Source organism: Cyprinodon tularosa, unplaced genomic scaffold, assembly GCF_016077235.1.
Source record: "Cyprinodon tularosa strain WSP-4 unplaced genomic scaffold, ASM1607723v1 ctg868, whole genome shotgun sequence".
Taxonomy (NCBI): Eukaryota; Metazoa; Chordata; class Actinopteri; order Cyprinodontiformes; family Cyprinodontidae; genus Cyprinodon; species Cyprinodon tularosa.
In genome coordinates this window covers 46580-64728 of record NW_024039638.1, presented here as the reverse complement: position 1 = coordinate 64728, position 18149 = coordinate 46580, and the positions used below count along the sequence as shown (strand labels likewise).

The 18149-nt window shown below is 39.1% G+C and overlaps 1 protein-coding gene across 3 annotated transcripts in view; it reads left to right on the top strand.

Moving 5' to 3' along the window:
• The window catches only part of yeats2 (YEATS domain containing 2), a 30326-nt gene that overhangs the window by 875 nt on the left and 11302 nt on the right, over positions 1-18149 (top strand). The window contains exons 4-19 of one of the 3 annotated variants that reach the window (XM_038273304.1): positions 96-188; positions 679-912; positions 1005-1123; positions 3931-4092; positions 5160-5271; positions 6930-6974; positions 8048-8228; positions 8336-8572; positions 11319-11486; positions 12306-12391; positions 12985-13170; positions 13282-13510; positions 13997-14155; positions 14423-14550; positions 15508-15654; positions 16442-16627. In XM_038273304.1, the coding sequence (XP_038129232.1) occupies positions 96-188; positions 679-912; positions 1005-1123; positions 3931-4092; positions 5160-5271; positions 6930-6974; positions 8048-8228; positions 8336-8572; positions 11319-11486; positions 12306-12391; positions 12985-13170; positions 13282-13510; positions 13997-14155; positions 14423-14550; positions 15508-15654; positions 16442-16627 (2472 nt within the window). Of the gene's footprint in view, positions 1-95; positions 189-678; positions 913-1004; positions 1124-3930; positions 4093-5159; positions 5272-6929; positions 6975-8047; positions 8229-8335; positions 8573-11318; positions 11487-12305; positions 12392-12984; positions 13171-13281; positions 13511-13996; positions 14177-14422; positions 14551-15507; positions 15655-16441; positions 16628-18149 lie in introns of all 3 variants that reach the window. The other 2 variants (XM_038273303.1, XM_038273302.1) reach the window with 2 other exon arrangements.

The window sequence follows — 18149 nt, the reverse complement described above, 5'->3', positions numbered from 1 at the left end:
TCTGTGTTTGTAGAGCAAGATTTGCATAAATTATTATTGGAAATGTTCATTCAGAATGTGTTTGGTAAACTTTCCCTTTTATTATTTCTTTGCAGCGCCTAAATGAAGCCAGAAGGATGATGGACAAACTACGGGCATGCATAGTGGCCAATTACTTTGCCAGTGCTGGAATGACAAAGCCTCCAGAGGTATGTTTGAATAGTTTTAACACAAACTGCTGTTATACTTTAAAGAGGAAAAAGTTTGCCCTTTGTCAGTTTATTCTCATCCCTAGATTTGTCCCATATTCCTGCATTTATTCCCTGGCATAGTAGTTCATCTTATCTTTCTATACTATATTGAGAAATGGTTATAAAGATGCTCAAATCAAGTTCAGAAGTTTTTTTGTTTAAAATATGGTTTCTTTTGATTGATTTTAGCTTGTCCTTGTTATCAGAGATAATGGCTGATCAATTTAAGACAACTGTGAGCTATTTCTTTTTGTAGATAATGTATAACATCATTATGTATGTCACAGGCTAGATATGAAGAGGATATGAAAAACTACCCCTGTTTTGCATATGTTTAAATTTTGTACCTTGAGATTACAAAACACCCTAAAATGAAAAGATGTAAAATTGCAAAGGGGAAAAATGGTTTAGTATTGCAAAAGTTGAAAGTAATTTCTCTGTGTCCTAGCATACCTTGAAAAGTGACCCAGCAGTGTTGAACCATCCAGCCATCCGCCGCTTCTTGGAGTCTCCATCCCGTTCCTCATCCCCTCTCAACCAGGGCTCAGAGACACAATCCCTAGCCCATTCAGAGTGCGAATCTCTCTCACAGCAAGAAGATGGAGTGGAGAGAAACGGAGAGGGAATGTGGAAAGAGGAAAGCGGCAAGCAGGAGCGCAGACCAGGGCGAAACACTGGAAAAGTCAGTTTGACTCAATTGTTAGGCACCAGGATCCTTCCATAGTTGTTTTTATGCTCTTTTAACCACATTTTCTAAATATTTTGTATGTTTAGGACACGTTTGGTGTTCCTTCACCTATGGAAGCAGAGCAGAGGGTGACCTATCACACTACTGGTGATGAAGCCTCCAGACTCTATGTTAAGAAGACCATTGTTGTGGGAAATGTCTCCAAGTATGTAACAAACCCGGGCTCAATCTTGCTTTAAATCACCATCTTTCCGAGCACTGAAGAGCAGGTCCTTCCAACTTTGTGGCTAGGAGCCTGTCGAAATTCCTTATTAAGGGAAAAATATAATTCTTATATATCTAAACCTACAAAAGAACCTGAATATAAACAGGAGAAACTGGGATTAAACAAGAGGCAGCTCTTCCCTACAAAGACAGTATGACTAAATGTTTACATTAGTGACACAGTACACAAGGCATTTAGCCTGCAACTAAAAGGGCCCAAAAGTGCAGCTTCATATACTAAAAGGGCACTGCTAAACGATGATTGGCTAAAGACCCAGGAAGCGGCTCCTATTATCAAAGGAGGAGGCGGAGCCTAGGACAAAAACATGAGGTGTTCCTTCACTTAAAAATGCAGTTCCAGTTAATCTCCATTTAAAGGGAGGTGAATGAGCTGGCAGACTTATATGCTAAAAAAAACTAAACACAGAAAAACAAGTGGACATTACCATTAAGTACAATAAAGCATACATTAAATCTATAGTTAAAACGTTGCTAGTGAAGAGCAGAGAATGTAAAGGGAAACATTTGTATAGAATTCAAAAGAAGGTCTATCAAATAAGGAAGACAAATAAAAATAGAACGGAAGAGGATATTATTACAAGGTTGAGACTGAGACACACAGGACTTAATAATTTAATCCATGTAATACGGAAACACGTAACGGGCAACTTCACCGACCACTTCAACCATGGAGACATATACCTAGAAATAAATTTGATCAAGAGAAGGTATGGAAGAAAAACAGTCTCATTGGAATCTGCCTTTTTTTTAAACCGAATTTTAAACACTGAATTTTTTTAACACCAAATTTTAAACACTGATTTTTTTTTACACCAAATTTTAAACACTGAATTGTTTTAGACATTTTTTTATCAGTGGCTGGCGGCAAACTTTTTTTCTTCTTCATTTCGGCCAGCAGCTGGTTTTACCGCCGGCCGCTTCCTCCGGATCAAACCAAGAGCCTTGGCAGACAGGGGTGCCGTATTAGCTGTGATCAGCTCAGTTGTTTCACCCAGTCTGATAAGAGGAAGAACTCTTATAGCTGCCTGTTAGTAGCTAACTGACGTTTTGTAATTCTGTTTAACAAAAAAAAATTCCTCATTCAGCTGGGAACAGCGCTGAGCCCAGCCGTTGTGTCATGTGACCAAATGAGCTAATTTCATTGGCTAGAAGCTGCTCGACTCTATTGAGTGTAGATTGCTTTGGCTTCGGTTCAGCAAAAGGTCAACACATTTGCGGCTGAATTTTTGCAGCTAAATTTTTCTGGTGAGTTTTTTTCTGGTGAATTTTACCAAATAAAAATTAAGTGTGAGGAATTCAATGTCTAAAAAAATTCAGTGTTTAAAATTAGGTGTTAAAAAAATTCAGTGTTTAAAATTTGTTGTTAAAAAATTCAGTGTTTAAAAAAAAAGGCAGATTCCAATGAGACTGTTTTTCTTCCATAAGAAGGTACAGTTAAATGTTTCTAGTTTTCTGCATTTAGACTTGGGGCATGTAATAGTTTAGTATAGTTTTTTCATTTTTTAGGAAAATAGGTTTATATTATAGAATGTAGGTAAGTTTTCAATTCTGATCCACACTCCTATTCAGAAGGTGGCGGTAATGCGCACCTAGAAGTTGCTTGCCAACCGCCATTAAACAGAAGAGGATGATGTTCATTTTAAAGGCTGAAAGAACTTGGCGAGGTTACATTTGTGATTGTAGGATTAAAAAAAAGGCTTTATTGGGGTTTCAAACTTTGTGACAAACTGGTTGGCTTGTCACTCATGTCTAGTCATTGTTGTGGAGACTTGACGACCTCAGGTTGTTGCTGTTGCTGCTGACATGAAGATAGATTCTTGTCCAGCTTTTTCTGGCACACTTCACATCCTAATTATTGTTCTAGAGGGCAGGTTAAAGCGAGTAGCTGCTTGATCTAAATGTTTTCTTCTGTTAAAATATCTGACTATTTTGTTTCTTTAAAATATTAACCAGTTTGGCTCATTAATTTGATAAATAATTCATACATACATAAATAGATTTAGTTTTGTAATTATAAACAAAACAAAATGTTTCAAACTGTAGGTTTTATCTTTTTGACCTGGGGGTAGATGAAAAACTGTCATGAATGGGTGCCATGTGATTAAGATTTCAATCTTAAACAAACAAGAACAAAATGTACTTTAAATCAGTGGATGTTTGTGATCGGAACCACACAGACGAAATGGTGTTGTGCAACAGTTTGCTCCCAAGAGTCGAACCACGATTCTATTTAGCGACAAGCCCAGTCTTGATAAAGGTTGAAAACACGTTTCTATCTCATTCGTCTTCCCCTTGGGCCTGATGTGACCCACTGAATGCACAACAATTTCTGGAGGCTCAGCAATGTCCTTTGAGATGAAAGATGGCATAATCCTTCAAAGCTCAGTGAATTATACTTCTGCAGCTTAAACTAACAGCATCAAAGGCCACATTCATCCTCTGTTGTGTTGTTCTCGTGTACATGATAAGTATCAACAGGTTTAAACATTTTCTTCCTTATACAGCTGTGTTTAAGTTGCATTACATAGATTATCCATTTATTGTTTTTAATCTGCATGTATTCTCTGTATCCTCATCCTCCCTTAAACTTTTATTCCCAATGTCGTCCGTTTACAGAATTATTTACAAAAAGGGGGAAATAGTCTTAAGCCATTTTTCCTGCTCCCATTTTTTCCAGACCTTTTTCTTATGTTTTAATTCTCTCTGTTTTTGTTTACTTGCTACTAGATACATCCCCCCAGATAAACGGGAAGAGAATGATCAGTCGACCCATAAGTGGATGGTTTATGTCAGAGGGTCCAGGAGAGAGCCGAGCATCGACCACTTTGTGAAGAAAGTCTGGTTCTTTTTGCACCCCAGCTACAAGCCTAATGATCTGGTTGAAGTCAGGTTTGTTCTTAGAGGATTTTCAAAACAGATCTGCATGTACACCCTTCTCAACCTTGAGCTTGTTATTAGAGACAGGAGGAGTTCCTCCTCTTCTCATAGAAATCAGCCCTTGGCTGCTGTTTCATGTGGTTACCTGAGCCATCAATAGAAGTCAGACGAGGACCAACTGGTTGCAGGAAGTTTGCTCCCTGCCAGTGCTTTGTTGCCCATGGACACGATATTTGATTTGAACTTCTCTGTTGTTGCTCTGAGAAAGGGGGTTGCTCCTCCTCTTGTGAGACTAAGGAAAACTGCAAAACAAATCAGGAAAACACTTGCGTAATAGGAGGCAGAACTCATTAGCCGACATGTGATTCAGGGTTTTCAGATTAACCTCTTAGTGGATAAACACTTTGATGACTAGGCAGCAAGCAGAGCTCTAAGGAGACACTTAAACAAATAGTGCCCCCTTGTGAATTTATAATAATGAAGCACTTTATTTACTTTTCTCTTTTAAAGACAGTTTGTACTTTTGGAGGTGATAGCAACCTTCTAGGTAATTAGATTAGAATTGAAATTTACTCTTCAGATTGTACAAACATACCATTAAATCAGTCTTGAATGAAAACAAATGATTTTATAGTTTAATTTAAAATCTTACACTTAAAAAAAGCTCTTACTGCTTTACATATAATATCTCAGTAGTCGATACTGAGTTGTGGCCTCCGTGGTTGAAGCTCCTCTGATGCTGCTGCATCTCTTAAGCCCCCCCTGACCAAATTCAATTTTCACATTTGGTAAACCCAATGCTTAAACATCACCCTCTGCTAACTGTCAAATAGCCTCGGTCTTCACATGGGGATATAACTAAAATGAAACCTTTGATTAGTTGGCCAGATTTCAGCAGAATTGTTACATGAACCAAAAATCACATGGCTTATAAGGATTTTAATATCTTCACTGATTTTTAGGAGTTAATCAACTGAATACCAGCCAGTATTTTATCTTAAAGGTGTTGTGGAAGAAAAGGTGTAGATTAGAATTCTGGTGACGTTTAATCTGGGATTTTTTGATGTGCCTGCCTCCAGCGAGCCTCCCTTTCATTTAACGAGACGCGGATGGGGGGAGTTTCCTGTGAGAATCCAGATCCACTTCAAAGACTCTCGCAACAAACGCATCGACATCATCCACCCGTTAAAGGTCAGATCTCATCACAGTTCACATTAACGTTGAGGTTGCTCACAGTTCATTGTCAAAGTTCATTGTCAAAGTAAACCCCCCCACCCACACACACACACACACACACCCTGCCCCCCGAACTTTTGACCTCCAGGCTACAAACATAAACATATAAAATTGCCATTCTTTTGTGATGTCAAAAAAATTGGACATGTTAAACCTTTTAACAAATATATAAAAAAAAAAAACTGAAAAAAAAAAATAGTTGTGCAGAATTATTCAGCCCCTTGAATTAATAATTTGTAGGGCCAGCTTTTGCTGCGATTACAGCTGCAAGTCACTTGGGCTATGTCTCTATTAGTTTTGCACATCGAGCGACTGATATTTTTGCCCATTCCTTTCTCCGCTTCTGGCTTGGCTATTTAAAAAAAAAACAACTTCTATGGTTTGGATCAGTTCTTTGTTTCTGTCTCAAGTTTAGGTAGATAAATCGCTGCTGCACGGTGGATTCACATAGAATTCTTATACAAACCACCCGGAGAAGCAGCGAGCAGTGAGCTCTACGCAGTAAGGACGTTCACCTCACCTCATGCTACTAGATAGAGCTGAGGTCAAACAGCAGCACCACATGGAGAGGGCAAAGCGTGGATCGCTTAAGCTGAAATGAGCTGAACTTTTGAAATCAGACCTGCGTCTGGAAGAACCAAAGTTGACTCTTTTTTTTTTTCAGAGCTTTTGTGACTTTTCCAAAATATGATGGTCTCTCCAAGGTGATTCAAAAGTTGTGCATTGAGAAAAATTTAGCAGCAGTCCATCATGTTAAGTTTCACCTGTGCTTTTGTTTTGAAATCCTGGCAGCGAGACCTCAACAGGAAATGACATAGGTTGCCAGGGGTAATGACAGGTCCAAAGCAAAAAGTCTGGGAGGCTGGTGATCCAGCCTCTAAATAAGGTAAACATGCCCACTAGGGGTGGAACGGTTCACAAAATCCTCGGTTCGGTTCGGTTCACGGTTTCGTGGTCACGGTTTTCGGTTCATTTCGGTATATGTTGATTGTTAGCCTGACATGTTGGTCGTGTTGCTGTTAGCATAAACAAAACGTGTTGCACAATGCTTGCACACTGTTGCACTTTTATCCACAACTTTCTTTCCACGGTCACTCTAAATGCAAGGTGGTCCCATACAGCAAACCTATAAAGTGCTGCTGGCGTGTCTTCCAACTCCATTTCTTTCCCACTCGCCAGTTCATTTTGCATGCCCCACTCTTCAGTTTTCTTTTGTAAAAAAGTTTAAAAAGATAATAAATTCATTCCACTTCCTAATTGTGTCCCATTTGCTGATTCTTCACAAAAAAGTTCAATTTCATATCTTTATGTTTGAAGCCTGAAAAAGGTTGAAAAGGCACTCTATCTCTTCTGAGAGGTCCATCATATTCCTTAGCACCATTTTTCTTATTTAATCAAATTCTTTTATGGTGGTTTAAAGCTGCTGTTTACTTGGTTAGCTTTTAATGTAGCCTCTGAAAAAATTGCTGAGAAATTGTGCTTGTATTGGACTTGAAAAAACAAATAACAATCATATTTGACTTGCATCCTCTGTAACATTGTGTGTCATATTTATTCTTGGCATTAATCTGTTATGGATTCATGTAGTTTTAACTTCTGATGTGTTTATGCAGCTGGACAGAACGTACACCGGGCTGCAGACACTGGGAGCAGAAACTGTAAGTTACAGAGGTGCATTCTGGGCTTTTTTTCCTGTATGTCATGTGAGGAGTAGGTGGGGAAATATTAGATTTCAAACCTAGTAAAAAATCTGTCAGAGCAGCATTTTCTATGTGCCCCACTTCTATGCATGGATGTTTTATACATAAACGGATTTATGATTTTCTATTTTCAGATTCCCTCATCTGTTAGTCTTCTTGAAGTCATATTGATCAGTTTCTTGCTTTTGGTTTGATTGGTGTTGCCCCCTTTGAGGTGGTCATACTTTACCTCCGAGTTAGCATTTTATTTAAAGGCTATCAAGAAGCTATTTATCTGGGTAGCTCCTTTAGTCTGAATGGTTCCAGATGATTTTCAGCTTGATTGGCTCTGATTTCAGGTTAGGAAGGAAAAAAAAAACACTCCATATTTAAACGGTAACACGAGACAGCAGCACTATTCAGAGTGAAAGTTAGGAAGGAAACTTGAAATCTTTTTTTTTTTTTTTGTGAGAGAGTGAGATCATCAAATAACAGGAAGGCTGAATAGATCCCAACAAAGCCCACCACAGTAATGGATCATATCAGTATGCGAAACCCATTTTAGATGATCGGCTCCAAGCCTTTTTTTTGTTTGTTTGTTTTTAGTAGAAGCATTAATAGCAGCTGCTCTCGCACAGACCTAAGGAGTGAGATCGTTTCTGCTCACTGTGTAAATAATAAATGAACTCTAACAGCAGGAAGACTGGAATAAAAAAAAAATACTGCATCACTGATCTTTCTATCATTCTTGTCAGAGAAATCAACAATCAGCCACAGTTGGTTGATCAAAGCTTTGCAACAACAAAGAAGGGATTCAGCTGCTGCATTTTTACTATTTATCTCTTCAGGAGATTCAGTCCTACAATAGTTTTTAGAATTGTGTTACTTTGTAATATAGTTGTTTTTTGCCAAGGAAATAGTTTCTATTGCTACTTTTACGATAGTTTAGAAAATGTTAAAAGAAAATCTGAACAATATTCCTTATCGTGTAAAATATTCTTTAATATAATTTCCCACTGGGTCCACCTCTAAAAAAGATGTTTGTGTTTCAGGTGGTTGATGTGGAACTTCATAGAGATTCTCTTGGGGAAGACTACATGCCTAAACTCTCCTCTTCCTCCTCCTCTAACAAAGTGGCTCTAAAAGCAGCGAGTCCCATGTCAACATCGTCCTCAGCCCAGACGTCTGGACACCCTAGCTCTCCGGTCTCACATGATTTTGTTGCTGGAAAAGGTACCAACATTAAAATCTCAAACTCCTTAACCAGTTTCATCATAACTGCTGAGTTTAACTCATATCTGGTTTTTGGTTCACACCATCATGTTTTTTTCCACCTGCAGGTTGCCTAAAAGCAGAGGTGGCGAGGTCTGGTCATAATTCAGGCCTTGCTGTTGGTGAACGCACTCCAACGAGACCTAGACCTGGTGACAGGGTCACTCTGGGTTCCCATGGCAACTCTGCCTTCCAGCCAATCACAGCAAGCTGTAAAATAGTTCCCCAGGGACAAGCACCCAGCCCCGCCGAGTCTCCTGGGAAATCGTTCCAACCAATCACCATGAGCTGTAAAATAGTCTCAGGTAGGTTTGTTCTCAGTTAGGATCATGAATCACATCCTTTCAAAACAGCTTTGTCTTTCTAAGTGCTGCATCCCATTCTTGTACACAACAACTCTCTTCAATTGTTTTAGTAATTTGTATTCTTGTTCTCTTGTTTTTTTTTTTTCTGAATCCACTATATATTTAATTAAGATATTTGCTTAAAAAGGCAAATATAATTTCACTGAATATTAAAAATGAAAGCTTTCTTTTCAATTTGTCTCAGCAAAACATTTAGTAAATATATAAATTTTTATCTAAAGTAGAAAACTAAAAATCCCACATTCACTGCATCTTTTTTTTAAATGAAGTTCTTATCTTTTAAGAGCTTTAAATTGAGTTCATGCTTACTTTTTAATAAACTTAAGGCTGAAATAAGTTCCAGCCTTATGTCTATTCAAAGTTTTCTTCTGTACAGCTCAGTATTTTGCAAATAAAGCAAACTAAAAACCTTATGTACCGTATTTTCACGACCATAAGGCGCACCGGACTAAAAGGCGCACTCTCAGTTATGTGTCCCATTTCTGTATTTAACACACACATAAGGCGCACCGGACTATAGGGCGCGTTTTTTATATACAGGTACATGTCCTCTACTACCTTTAAATACCTCTACTGCGTATTTAAAAATACCGCGGGGGCAAAACTGAGTATGACTGTGCTTTATTCATGTATTTATTACAAAGTATTAATCAAACCTGGCAGCTGGCCGTGAGACAGACACATCACAGATGACACAGCGCTCTGATCACTCCTAAATTAACTTAAAATCCTGAAACCTGCCGACGGAATATGTTCGCTTTTATTGCCGGTATCCTGGTGCCTGCAGCTAAAATTATTTAGATGAAAAACACCTGCCAGCAGCCGCGGTGAACGAAAGGATTTCTCCTGTCGGCGCACCGCTGGTATGTGGGGGTCTGAGCGCCTCCGACAGAAATAGATAATCTGGATGAAGTGACTGCAATTATTAAGTTTTCAGGTGGCCTTTCTCACTTAAAAACATATTAAAACTACTTTATTCCCACTGATCACAGCAAATATAGCTGCAAGATTTAGATTATTTAGATGAAAAAACACCTGCCACCCGCCGCGCTGAAGAGGAGGAGGAGACGCGCCCGCGGCTGTTGAATTAAGTTTTCAGGTAGAAAAATAGAGCGGAAGCAAACCTGAGTATGATTGTGCTTTATTCATGTATTTATTACAAAGTATTAATCAAACCCATCAAAGTCATCATCCTCTGTTATCCTCAGCATTCCTCTGAATTAAACAGCTGCGCTAAATCAGACATGCCAGTTTCCCCTTCTTCGCTGTCAGAGTCACTTTCCGTGCAGCGCAGCTCCTCAGAAATAATGCCGGCTTTTGCGAAAGCTTGAAGAACAGAGCCAGCAGACACAGTCCATCTACAATCCATCCGCAAACGGTGGCGTAACTTGCACGGCGCTGCCTTCCATTTATCATGAAACTGTGGTCTCAGTCTGTCATCCATCGCTCCCACGCCGCTCGCAGCCTTACTGTGAACGGCCACTTCAAACCGATGTCGAGCGGTGGAAGTTCCTTTGTCAGACCCCCGGGATAACGGCGAGCACAGCGTTCATTTGATTCATCTTTTTTTCACATCGGCTGTGAGATGGGCACGCAGCGATGGTGATGCGTGGAAAAAAGCACCTGGTCTCCTCACATACACCTGCCTTTCATCATCTCCTCATTCATCCAGCCTTTTCATTTGCGTTAATATCATCAGAGCGCTGTGTCTCGCTGTCAGCTCCCAGATCAGCTTCTCTGATTGGTTGATGCGGCGCGTCCAGCAGCAAAACTTCAATTTTTCCATCTGAGCAGCAGCAGCGCGTTGGCAGTGCGTCAGATGCTTAAACGCTCCCGACGTGCTGCACCAAAACGCGCTGCAGGACCTTATGCTGCGCCTATACGCGCGTCAACCATTGACTTTGCATGTAAACTCGCTGCTTCTGTTGCACCTGCTGGGTCCGGTTCACACCGATGTCGAGCGGTTGAACAGCGAGCACAGGGTTAATTTGTTTCCCCATGTTTTTCACATCAGCTGTGAGATGGGCACGCATGGAGTTACATATTAACAGCGATGGTGAGGGGTGGAAAAAAAAACACCTGGTCTCCTTACATTCAGCCAATCTTTCATCATCTCCTCAATGAGGTGGTCTCAAAAGTCGCAGTTACAACACACATAGGGCGCACCGCACCATAGGGCGCACCGCACATTTTGAGGGAAAAAAAAGACGTTTAAGTGCGCCTTATAGTCGTGAAAATACGGTATTTAATTAAAATAGGTTACATAGTTCTATTGTTTATACTGTGCAAGGTAACAGGTTGTTGCTTTTCCCTTCTCAAAGTACTAACATCTCTCACAACTTCCTCACAGAGGAGTGTTGACCTAAAATGTGTTATTGCAAAAAGACGCGTTTTTTGTTTTTTTGCCATCTGATCGTCAGTCAGTGGTTTACACAGAAGTGTGAAGGTTTTATCCAGATTTAACTAAAACAAACAAATGAATGGAAGATTGTGTCACATAGCTGAGAGATAGTTTAAATAATATGACTTAACATTTACTAATCAATACATATTTCTGTAAGATGATTTCAGACATAAAACTTCATAAGATGAACAAATTTCTTGTGTTTTTCCCAGTAATGTTCAGTTTTTCTTTATTCCTGACTAGCAGTGATATCTAACAGCCACTTTGCTTAAACGTCTGCAGGTTCGCCGGTCTCCACTCCCAGCCATTCACCGCTGCCTCGGACACCCACCACCTCCACCCCTGTCCACAGCAAGCAGAGCACCTCCTCTGCTCTGAACAACCCATACATTATAGTTGATAAACCTGGCCAGATGATCAGCATGGCGTCCTCATCTGCTACCTCCACAGGTACTTCTCCAGCTCCTACCTGTGTGATAAAAACTAACCTTGAGTGAAATTGAAAAGCAGCGTCTTCGTTTCCCACATAGATGGAAAAATGTGCAGCAAAATTTGTACTAGGAAGCAGAAAAATGAAAAATAACTTTTAGACTTTCTCTACTCCTTTCCACCAATGTTTCAGTCTGCTTTCTTGTTGTATTCATGTTCTTTGATAGCCCTAATGCATGTTATCCAGATAGATAGTTGTTGGATAAGTGGTTACCATAGTGACTGATTTGTTTCATGACCAGATAATACTGGATATGGCATTAAGTTCTCATCAGGTTTTTCACATAAATGTTAATCGAAGGACAAAACCTCTGTCTGGCTTGAAAAAGGTGCCTATTTACTGTGCACCCAGAGGTTTTTACATGGTCGTAGATATTGAAAACACTTACTCATCAAAAAAACAAAAAAAACAATGTGGAGTTCTTTCCCCTTCAGTTTTACACACACTCAGCTGCTCCTACGCTCCATCTGTTAAGTGCACAGCTAAGGCAGATCTGGGAAATGGATCAGATTCCTATTAAGCACTTTATCATCCCACTGGACGAGTTGGATGGGAGTTCTGTAGCTGATTCACAACCTGTACTTATTTATTTTTTCTACATACATTACATCAAAACAAAAGTATTTTTAGCGGATAAATGTACCTGAATGTAATAACCTGCGTGAGAAACCTCTGTTGAGCATATATGCTAATCATTGAGTAACAAAAACTTCAGAAGTCCTCCCATCTACATTCGTCTAATTCAATAAAATGCTGTCAATATGTGCGTTATTACACAGGAACATCTTCTGCCAAACAGACTCAAGGCACTCGCTCTCCTGCACCTAAGGTTCACACTGGCACTCTCCTTTCATCGGGGGTCAAGGTGAGTTTGTGACCTTAAAAGCATTCAGAGCTGAAACCTCACATCATCAATGGTGTTGTTATCAAACCGTGTTTTATTATTAGAAGTTGGGTTGCCATGTTCTGCAGATGTGTGCACCTTGCCAGCTATTAAGATAGGACATCATCCTAGGAGTCGTGGTGGGGGGGGTCTTTCCTAGCAGACCTGGATATCTCAATGTCATAAGAAGTATCTCTCATTGGATGTTGTCAAATTACAACTTCTTATTCTCATAATGCTTTATAGTGGTGATTTTATTTTATCTCTGTTTTTCAGTTCTAACATCTGCTAGCAATTGAAACACATGGCAACATATGGAAAACGTAAAAAAAAAAATGTTATGAATAAATAATGATGCTTCTACAAAATTGCTTAGTGCATCAAATGGGTTCCTAATTCTCGGGAATCTGTTGGAAAATTGAGTTTTTCCTCACACCAGTGAGAAGGCATCAGATGGTATATGATATCTGTATAAGTACTGATTCCTGCATGTTTCCGAATGGTTTTAGTATTTTAGCCTCCTGTGATTTTTGCCAAGTGTGGCTATAGTCCCTCTCTCAATGTGTTCCTTGCAGGTTCTAATCAAGCAGGAGCCAGGCGAAGTTACAACACAGCAACAGCAGATGGTTTCCACAGTAACCAGCCAGCAGCAACCTGCTGCTGCTGCAGCCCACCAGTTTGTCGCAGTGAAAGGAGGTCACATGATCTCCATGTCGAGCCAGAAACGGGCTGGAGAGGCCACAGGTTCCACAACTAGCAAGGTTGCAGCTTCATTAACATAAAAAAGGACCAATTATTCCTCTGAATAAATGGGCTTCATAATTTCCAAGTAAATAAGAGATAAACTGAACTTGCTCTCCTTGTCTTTAAAGGTGTTGGGTATTCCTGTAAGCTCAACTCTTCAGTCTTCAGTGAAACAGGTGGCCATCAGCAGTGGACAGATTCTGGTTGCAAAGGGCAGCCCGTCTGTCTCCAAGGTGATGGGAGGGAAGCAGGTTCTGGCTCAGGGAGTGGCTAAAGCCATTGTCAGTGGAGCTGGCAGTATCACGGGTCAGCCAGGCGGCGCCAAGGCTGCTGGTGGCTCAGGCGGCAAGAGTGGAGGTCAGAGTTCACACAGGCTTATTTTAAATGTTCAACCTAGAGATGAACCCATCTGAGCTCTGTTGCATTTTTTAAATTTATTTTTATAAATTATAAATTGAAACGTTAATTTAAAAACATTCAAAATTTGTTGATTCCAGACTAGGATCCACTTAACCTGGCAAACCAATTGGTGATGTATAGCACTTGGGTTTAGTTCTGCACATTATTAAACTGGGTCTGTTCAGGTTGAATCAGTACGGACTGGCTATAAACAGATGATCTGTTACTGGTCAGATACATTCAAGCTGAAAATCAGCTGATTTATCACCAGACCATTTCTTTGTGCTTTTCTAAATAGAAATCTACCACAAATCTGTTGCATATGATGCTGTTATCCATAAATATTATGTACATGTTGTCTGTGTAATAGAATCTAAACATAATATTTGTGAAAAAAAACACAAGGCAAGTAAATATTTTGTATTTTATTTATTTATTTTATAGTGATGGCTACTCTTCAGCTGCCAGCGAACAATTTGGCCAACCTGGCCAATTTACCACCAGGTACCAAACTCTACCTAACCACCAACAGTAAGAACCCATCAGGGAAGGGAAAGCTGCTTCTCATTCCACAAGGTGCCATCCTCAGAGCTTCTGGGGCAAGTAAGACAAGTTGCGTCACTGGTTTTTATTTTTCTCAAAATAAAATGAATTAAAATCTGTTTTTCTGTTGATGATTCTTTAAAACCTGGAAATAGTTTGAGCTACGTCTCAACAACATGAGGCTATCTATACCTGACAGCAGGAGATGTTTACCGTTACCTGTCACTGTTTGTCATCATAGATAAAACATCCTATTTAAAGCGTAAGATATGTGAAGTAATGAATGTTTACCTGATTCAGTTGATGTGAATGTGACTGTTTATTTAGGTCACCAGTCCCAGAGCGGCTCGTCAACAAGTGCAAGCGGCTCTCAGAACTCCTCATCCTCCTCATCTTCAAGCAGCTTACCTTCCAACCTCTCCTATACATCTTATATTTTAAAGCAAACCCCACAGGTGGGTTAAACAAATTTTATTTTATTTTTTTTGCAGAGGAAACTCTTGTCTTTTTTTTTTTTAAATGCCATTCATGGTCTATATAAAGGTCACTTATTTGTTCCTTTGTATCTGTGATCCATTTAGCACACTAGTGTTGCAGAACCTTTTGTTAGATTTTATTGTTGTCTCTCTAAAACAGTTGCTGTTACTTAGTAACGGACTGATTTTGGTAGTCTGGAAGAAATGGGTTCTTAATTAAATTCTGCCTTAAGGCATTTATCTGGTTCTCAGCTTAAGCAGGTTATATAATGAACATCTGCTCAACTTTCACTGAGAATTTCAATTTTTTCTTTTTTAAAACACAAATTGCTCTTCTCATAAAGTCATTATTTAGACTTATTTACATAATGATAGTAGAAATAAAGTTGTAGTGCATACTTTATTTGACCTTAATTATGAAGTGACTTGAAATATTTTTATACCTAAACAACTTAAGTGTGCCATTTATAGTCAAACAAATCTCCACTTATTGCACAAAATTAACTTCAGTTTTCAGTTGTGTTCAGTTAACTAAACTGCATCCATTCTGAACCTGAACTGTCTGATCTCTTATTAGAAAAGGAAGTATTTTGATTAAATAATTTTTTAGGAATATTTTGAAGGGGGGCGTATGACCCGTGTACGGAGGCCTTAGTCCTTTACGCGCCCAACCCGGGTTCAAATCCGACCTGTGGTCCTTTGCTGCATGTCTCCCCTCTCTCATACCCCCTTTCCTGCCAGCCTACTGTCAGATAAATGAGCCACTAGTGCTGTAAAAACTCAAAAAAAAAAAAAAAGGAAAGCAGGAAAACCAAAGGTGGAAGTTTACCAGTTTGGATAGTTTAAGAACTCTGTAGCTGATCAAAACAGTGCTTTGAACCACAACTCATTAAATAATTGTGTTTGGCTCTCTTTTCTCTTTTTTTTTTTTTTTAGGGTACGTTCCTGGTTGGTCAGCCATCCCAGGGATCAGGGAAGCAGGGGAATTCCAGTTCGGCCGGTCATTCAGGATCGTCTGCAGCTACCTCCACCCAGCAGGCTATCCGGGTGACGGGTGGACAGAAGGCGGCCATCTTGGCTCAGGTGGGGATAGAAAGCTTGTCTTGAGGTCTGGACAGGTCAAAGGCAGATGTGCCTCATTCAAGCTTGTTCAGCTTCACTTGGAGATGATTCAGTGGCTTCATGTAGATTTTAGTTTTTATTACATGTAACTGTATTAAAGCTGTTTTCATTCTTATTTTTCTACCCAACTTAAAATAAAAAAGCCTACAACCTTGTTTTCCCCTTAGATTAGATTAGATGAGCTTTATTGATCTCACAGCGGAGAAATTCACTGGTCACATATTGGCATAGTAATTAAAGAAGGTGCAAACAAGGAGGAAAAAGGTGCATTAAGGATAGACAATATATATACAGTATATCAAGGTATATACAATATATCAAGATAAATAAGGATTAAGGTGCAAGTGTATGAAAAACAAAATAAAAATAAGAAAAAAAAAAAATACAAGGGAGTAACACAGAGATTTGAGGTGTGATATGTACAATCCGGATGGCTTATATACAGGTGGATTGACTTTTACATTAAAGTGTATTAGGTAAGGAACAACGGTGAGGTAGTGGTATGACTATTATATTCACATATAAACATTTCAAAATGTTCGCTCATGTTTCTAAGACTGGAATATTATCTTGATGAATGTACTATTCTTTTGTTTCGTATTTGAACTCAATAATTTGCTTTTGCTGAGTTTTAAAAAAATTTGTTAGATTTGTTGTGATTTATTTGTGCCACCTCCCCTTTTGTTTATAATTCAAGCATAATGGAAATAATGTGTGTGATGTTTATTTTTTTTGCCATGATGGGCAGGTTGTTGGCAGCTCACAGGGTGCACAGTTGAAGCTGTCAGATGGTTCTGTGAAGACATTATCAACCCCAGGAGCAACTCAGATGTCCAAGCCGGGTACCACCACACTGAGGATGACAGGCGGAGTCATCACAGCTGCCTGCTCAACCCCCGTCAGTACAGCAGGAGCAGCAGCAAATCAACAACAGGCATGTCTTTCTTTAGCCTCAATCATGGAGCTCAGCAGCTGTCTAATTAAGCCATTTTTTAACCAAACAGCTGGTGCTTTGAAAATTGCCTTTAAATGCTACTTATCTCAAAATATTGTCAGTTTGAACAGATTTAAAGAACAAAGATTTTAATGTACTGTACCTGATCTATATAGTTATTGAGGGATTTAGGGGTTAGGGGGATCTTCAGACACAGCCAATGACACACTGGCTATATAAAGCAAACACAAGTTCAGAAGATTTAGATTATATTGGCTAAGTGTTATTATTGAGCTCAAAAATATCCCTTATGATATTAATATACACACTGATATATTGAGGACATGCTTTACAGGCCTCATAAAAAACAACCCAAATGTGGCGTAACATGCAGCAGGTTTTTGTGGGTGGATTGTCTATTCAAACCCTCTTTATGGGACCAAGTTGGTCTTTTGTCTTTGAGAATTCCATAAAAGCAGTGACCTGATCAGCGGAGCTCTCTGTGTTGCACAGCTCTCACAGTGCAAATGTTAAACACAAATAGACTCTTTTTAGGCAGAGAGTCTGTCCTTCACACTCAAACTATTAAAGGTATATACTTTTAAAACTAAAGTGTGTAGGGTTTTTTTTTTTTCTTACCAAGTATCTATATTTGGGGCAAATGTTTCTTACTACCGTATTTTATTGTGTAATAACTGGTCTATTCATAATCTCCTGAAAACACGGTGCCCTTTGGTTACATTATAAACCTTATAAAGATTTACTAAAAAGGTCATTTGGATTTCATTAACTCCGCTTATCACTCAAACTACAGCAGGACAAGTCTAGGGTAGAAGTTTCTGCTTTATACACAAGCTGCCCTCTTGGTGACAATATCGTGCTTTGATATATGACATGGTGGGTTCTGAATATTTATAACACCGTCCATTTCCTTTAGCTTCACTTCAGGTTATGCTGCCTGTAGATAAAGCCATCTCTTTGCCATTTATCGTGGTCAAATTAACACATTAATATGTGGGTCGACAGGCTACAGTTTTGTTTTTTTTCGCTCAGTGTTTAAACGTAGGTTTACTATTGATGGAAATCTGTTAAAATAACTTCATAAGTTTTTTGTTTCATTCTTTTAACGTCCGGGTCTTTGTACAAAGATTAATTAAAGTTCACTTTAGTTATGAAGCTCACATTGAGCTAACCAAATGGGTTTAAAACTTTTAAATATAAGAATTGAATTTAGAATAGAAAAAAAAAATATGTGATTAAAATGCAAATATATTGTTTGAATAAAATCAAATATAGGGGATCATTGTGTTAGAAAATATTTTAAACCAACTGAAGAATTGGAAAACTAAATTCCCTCCTGCTATTTAAAGCTATCTTATTCTAGCCTCTTCACTGAGCGACTGTAAGCATTCAACGTCGTCCTTGGTGCATCAAAAGTAGACTGTTTAGTCTTGTCTGCTGGAGCTGAAGACGCCAGTGAAGACAGGAGTTACATTTTCATGTTTGCATAATCCAGTGACTA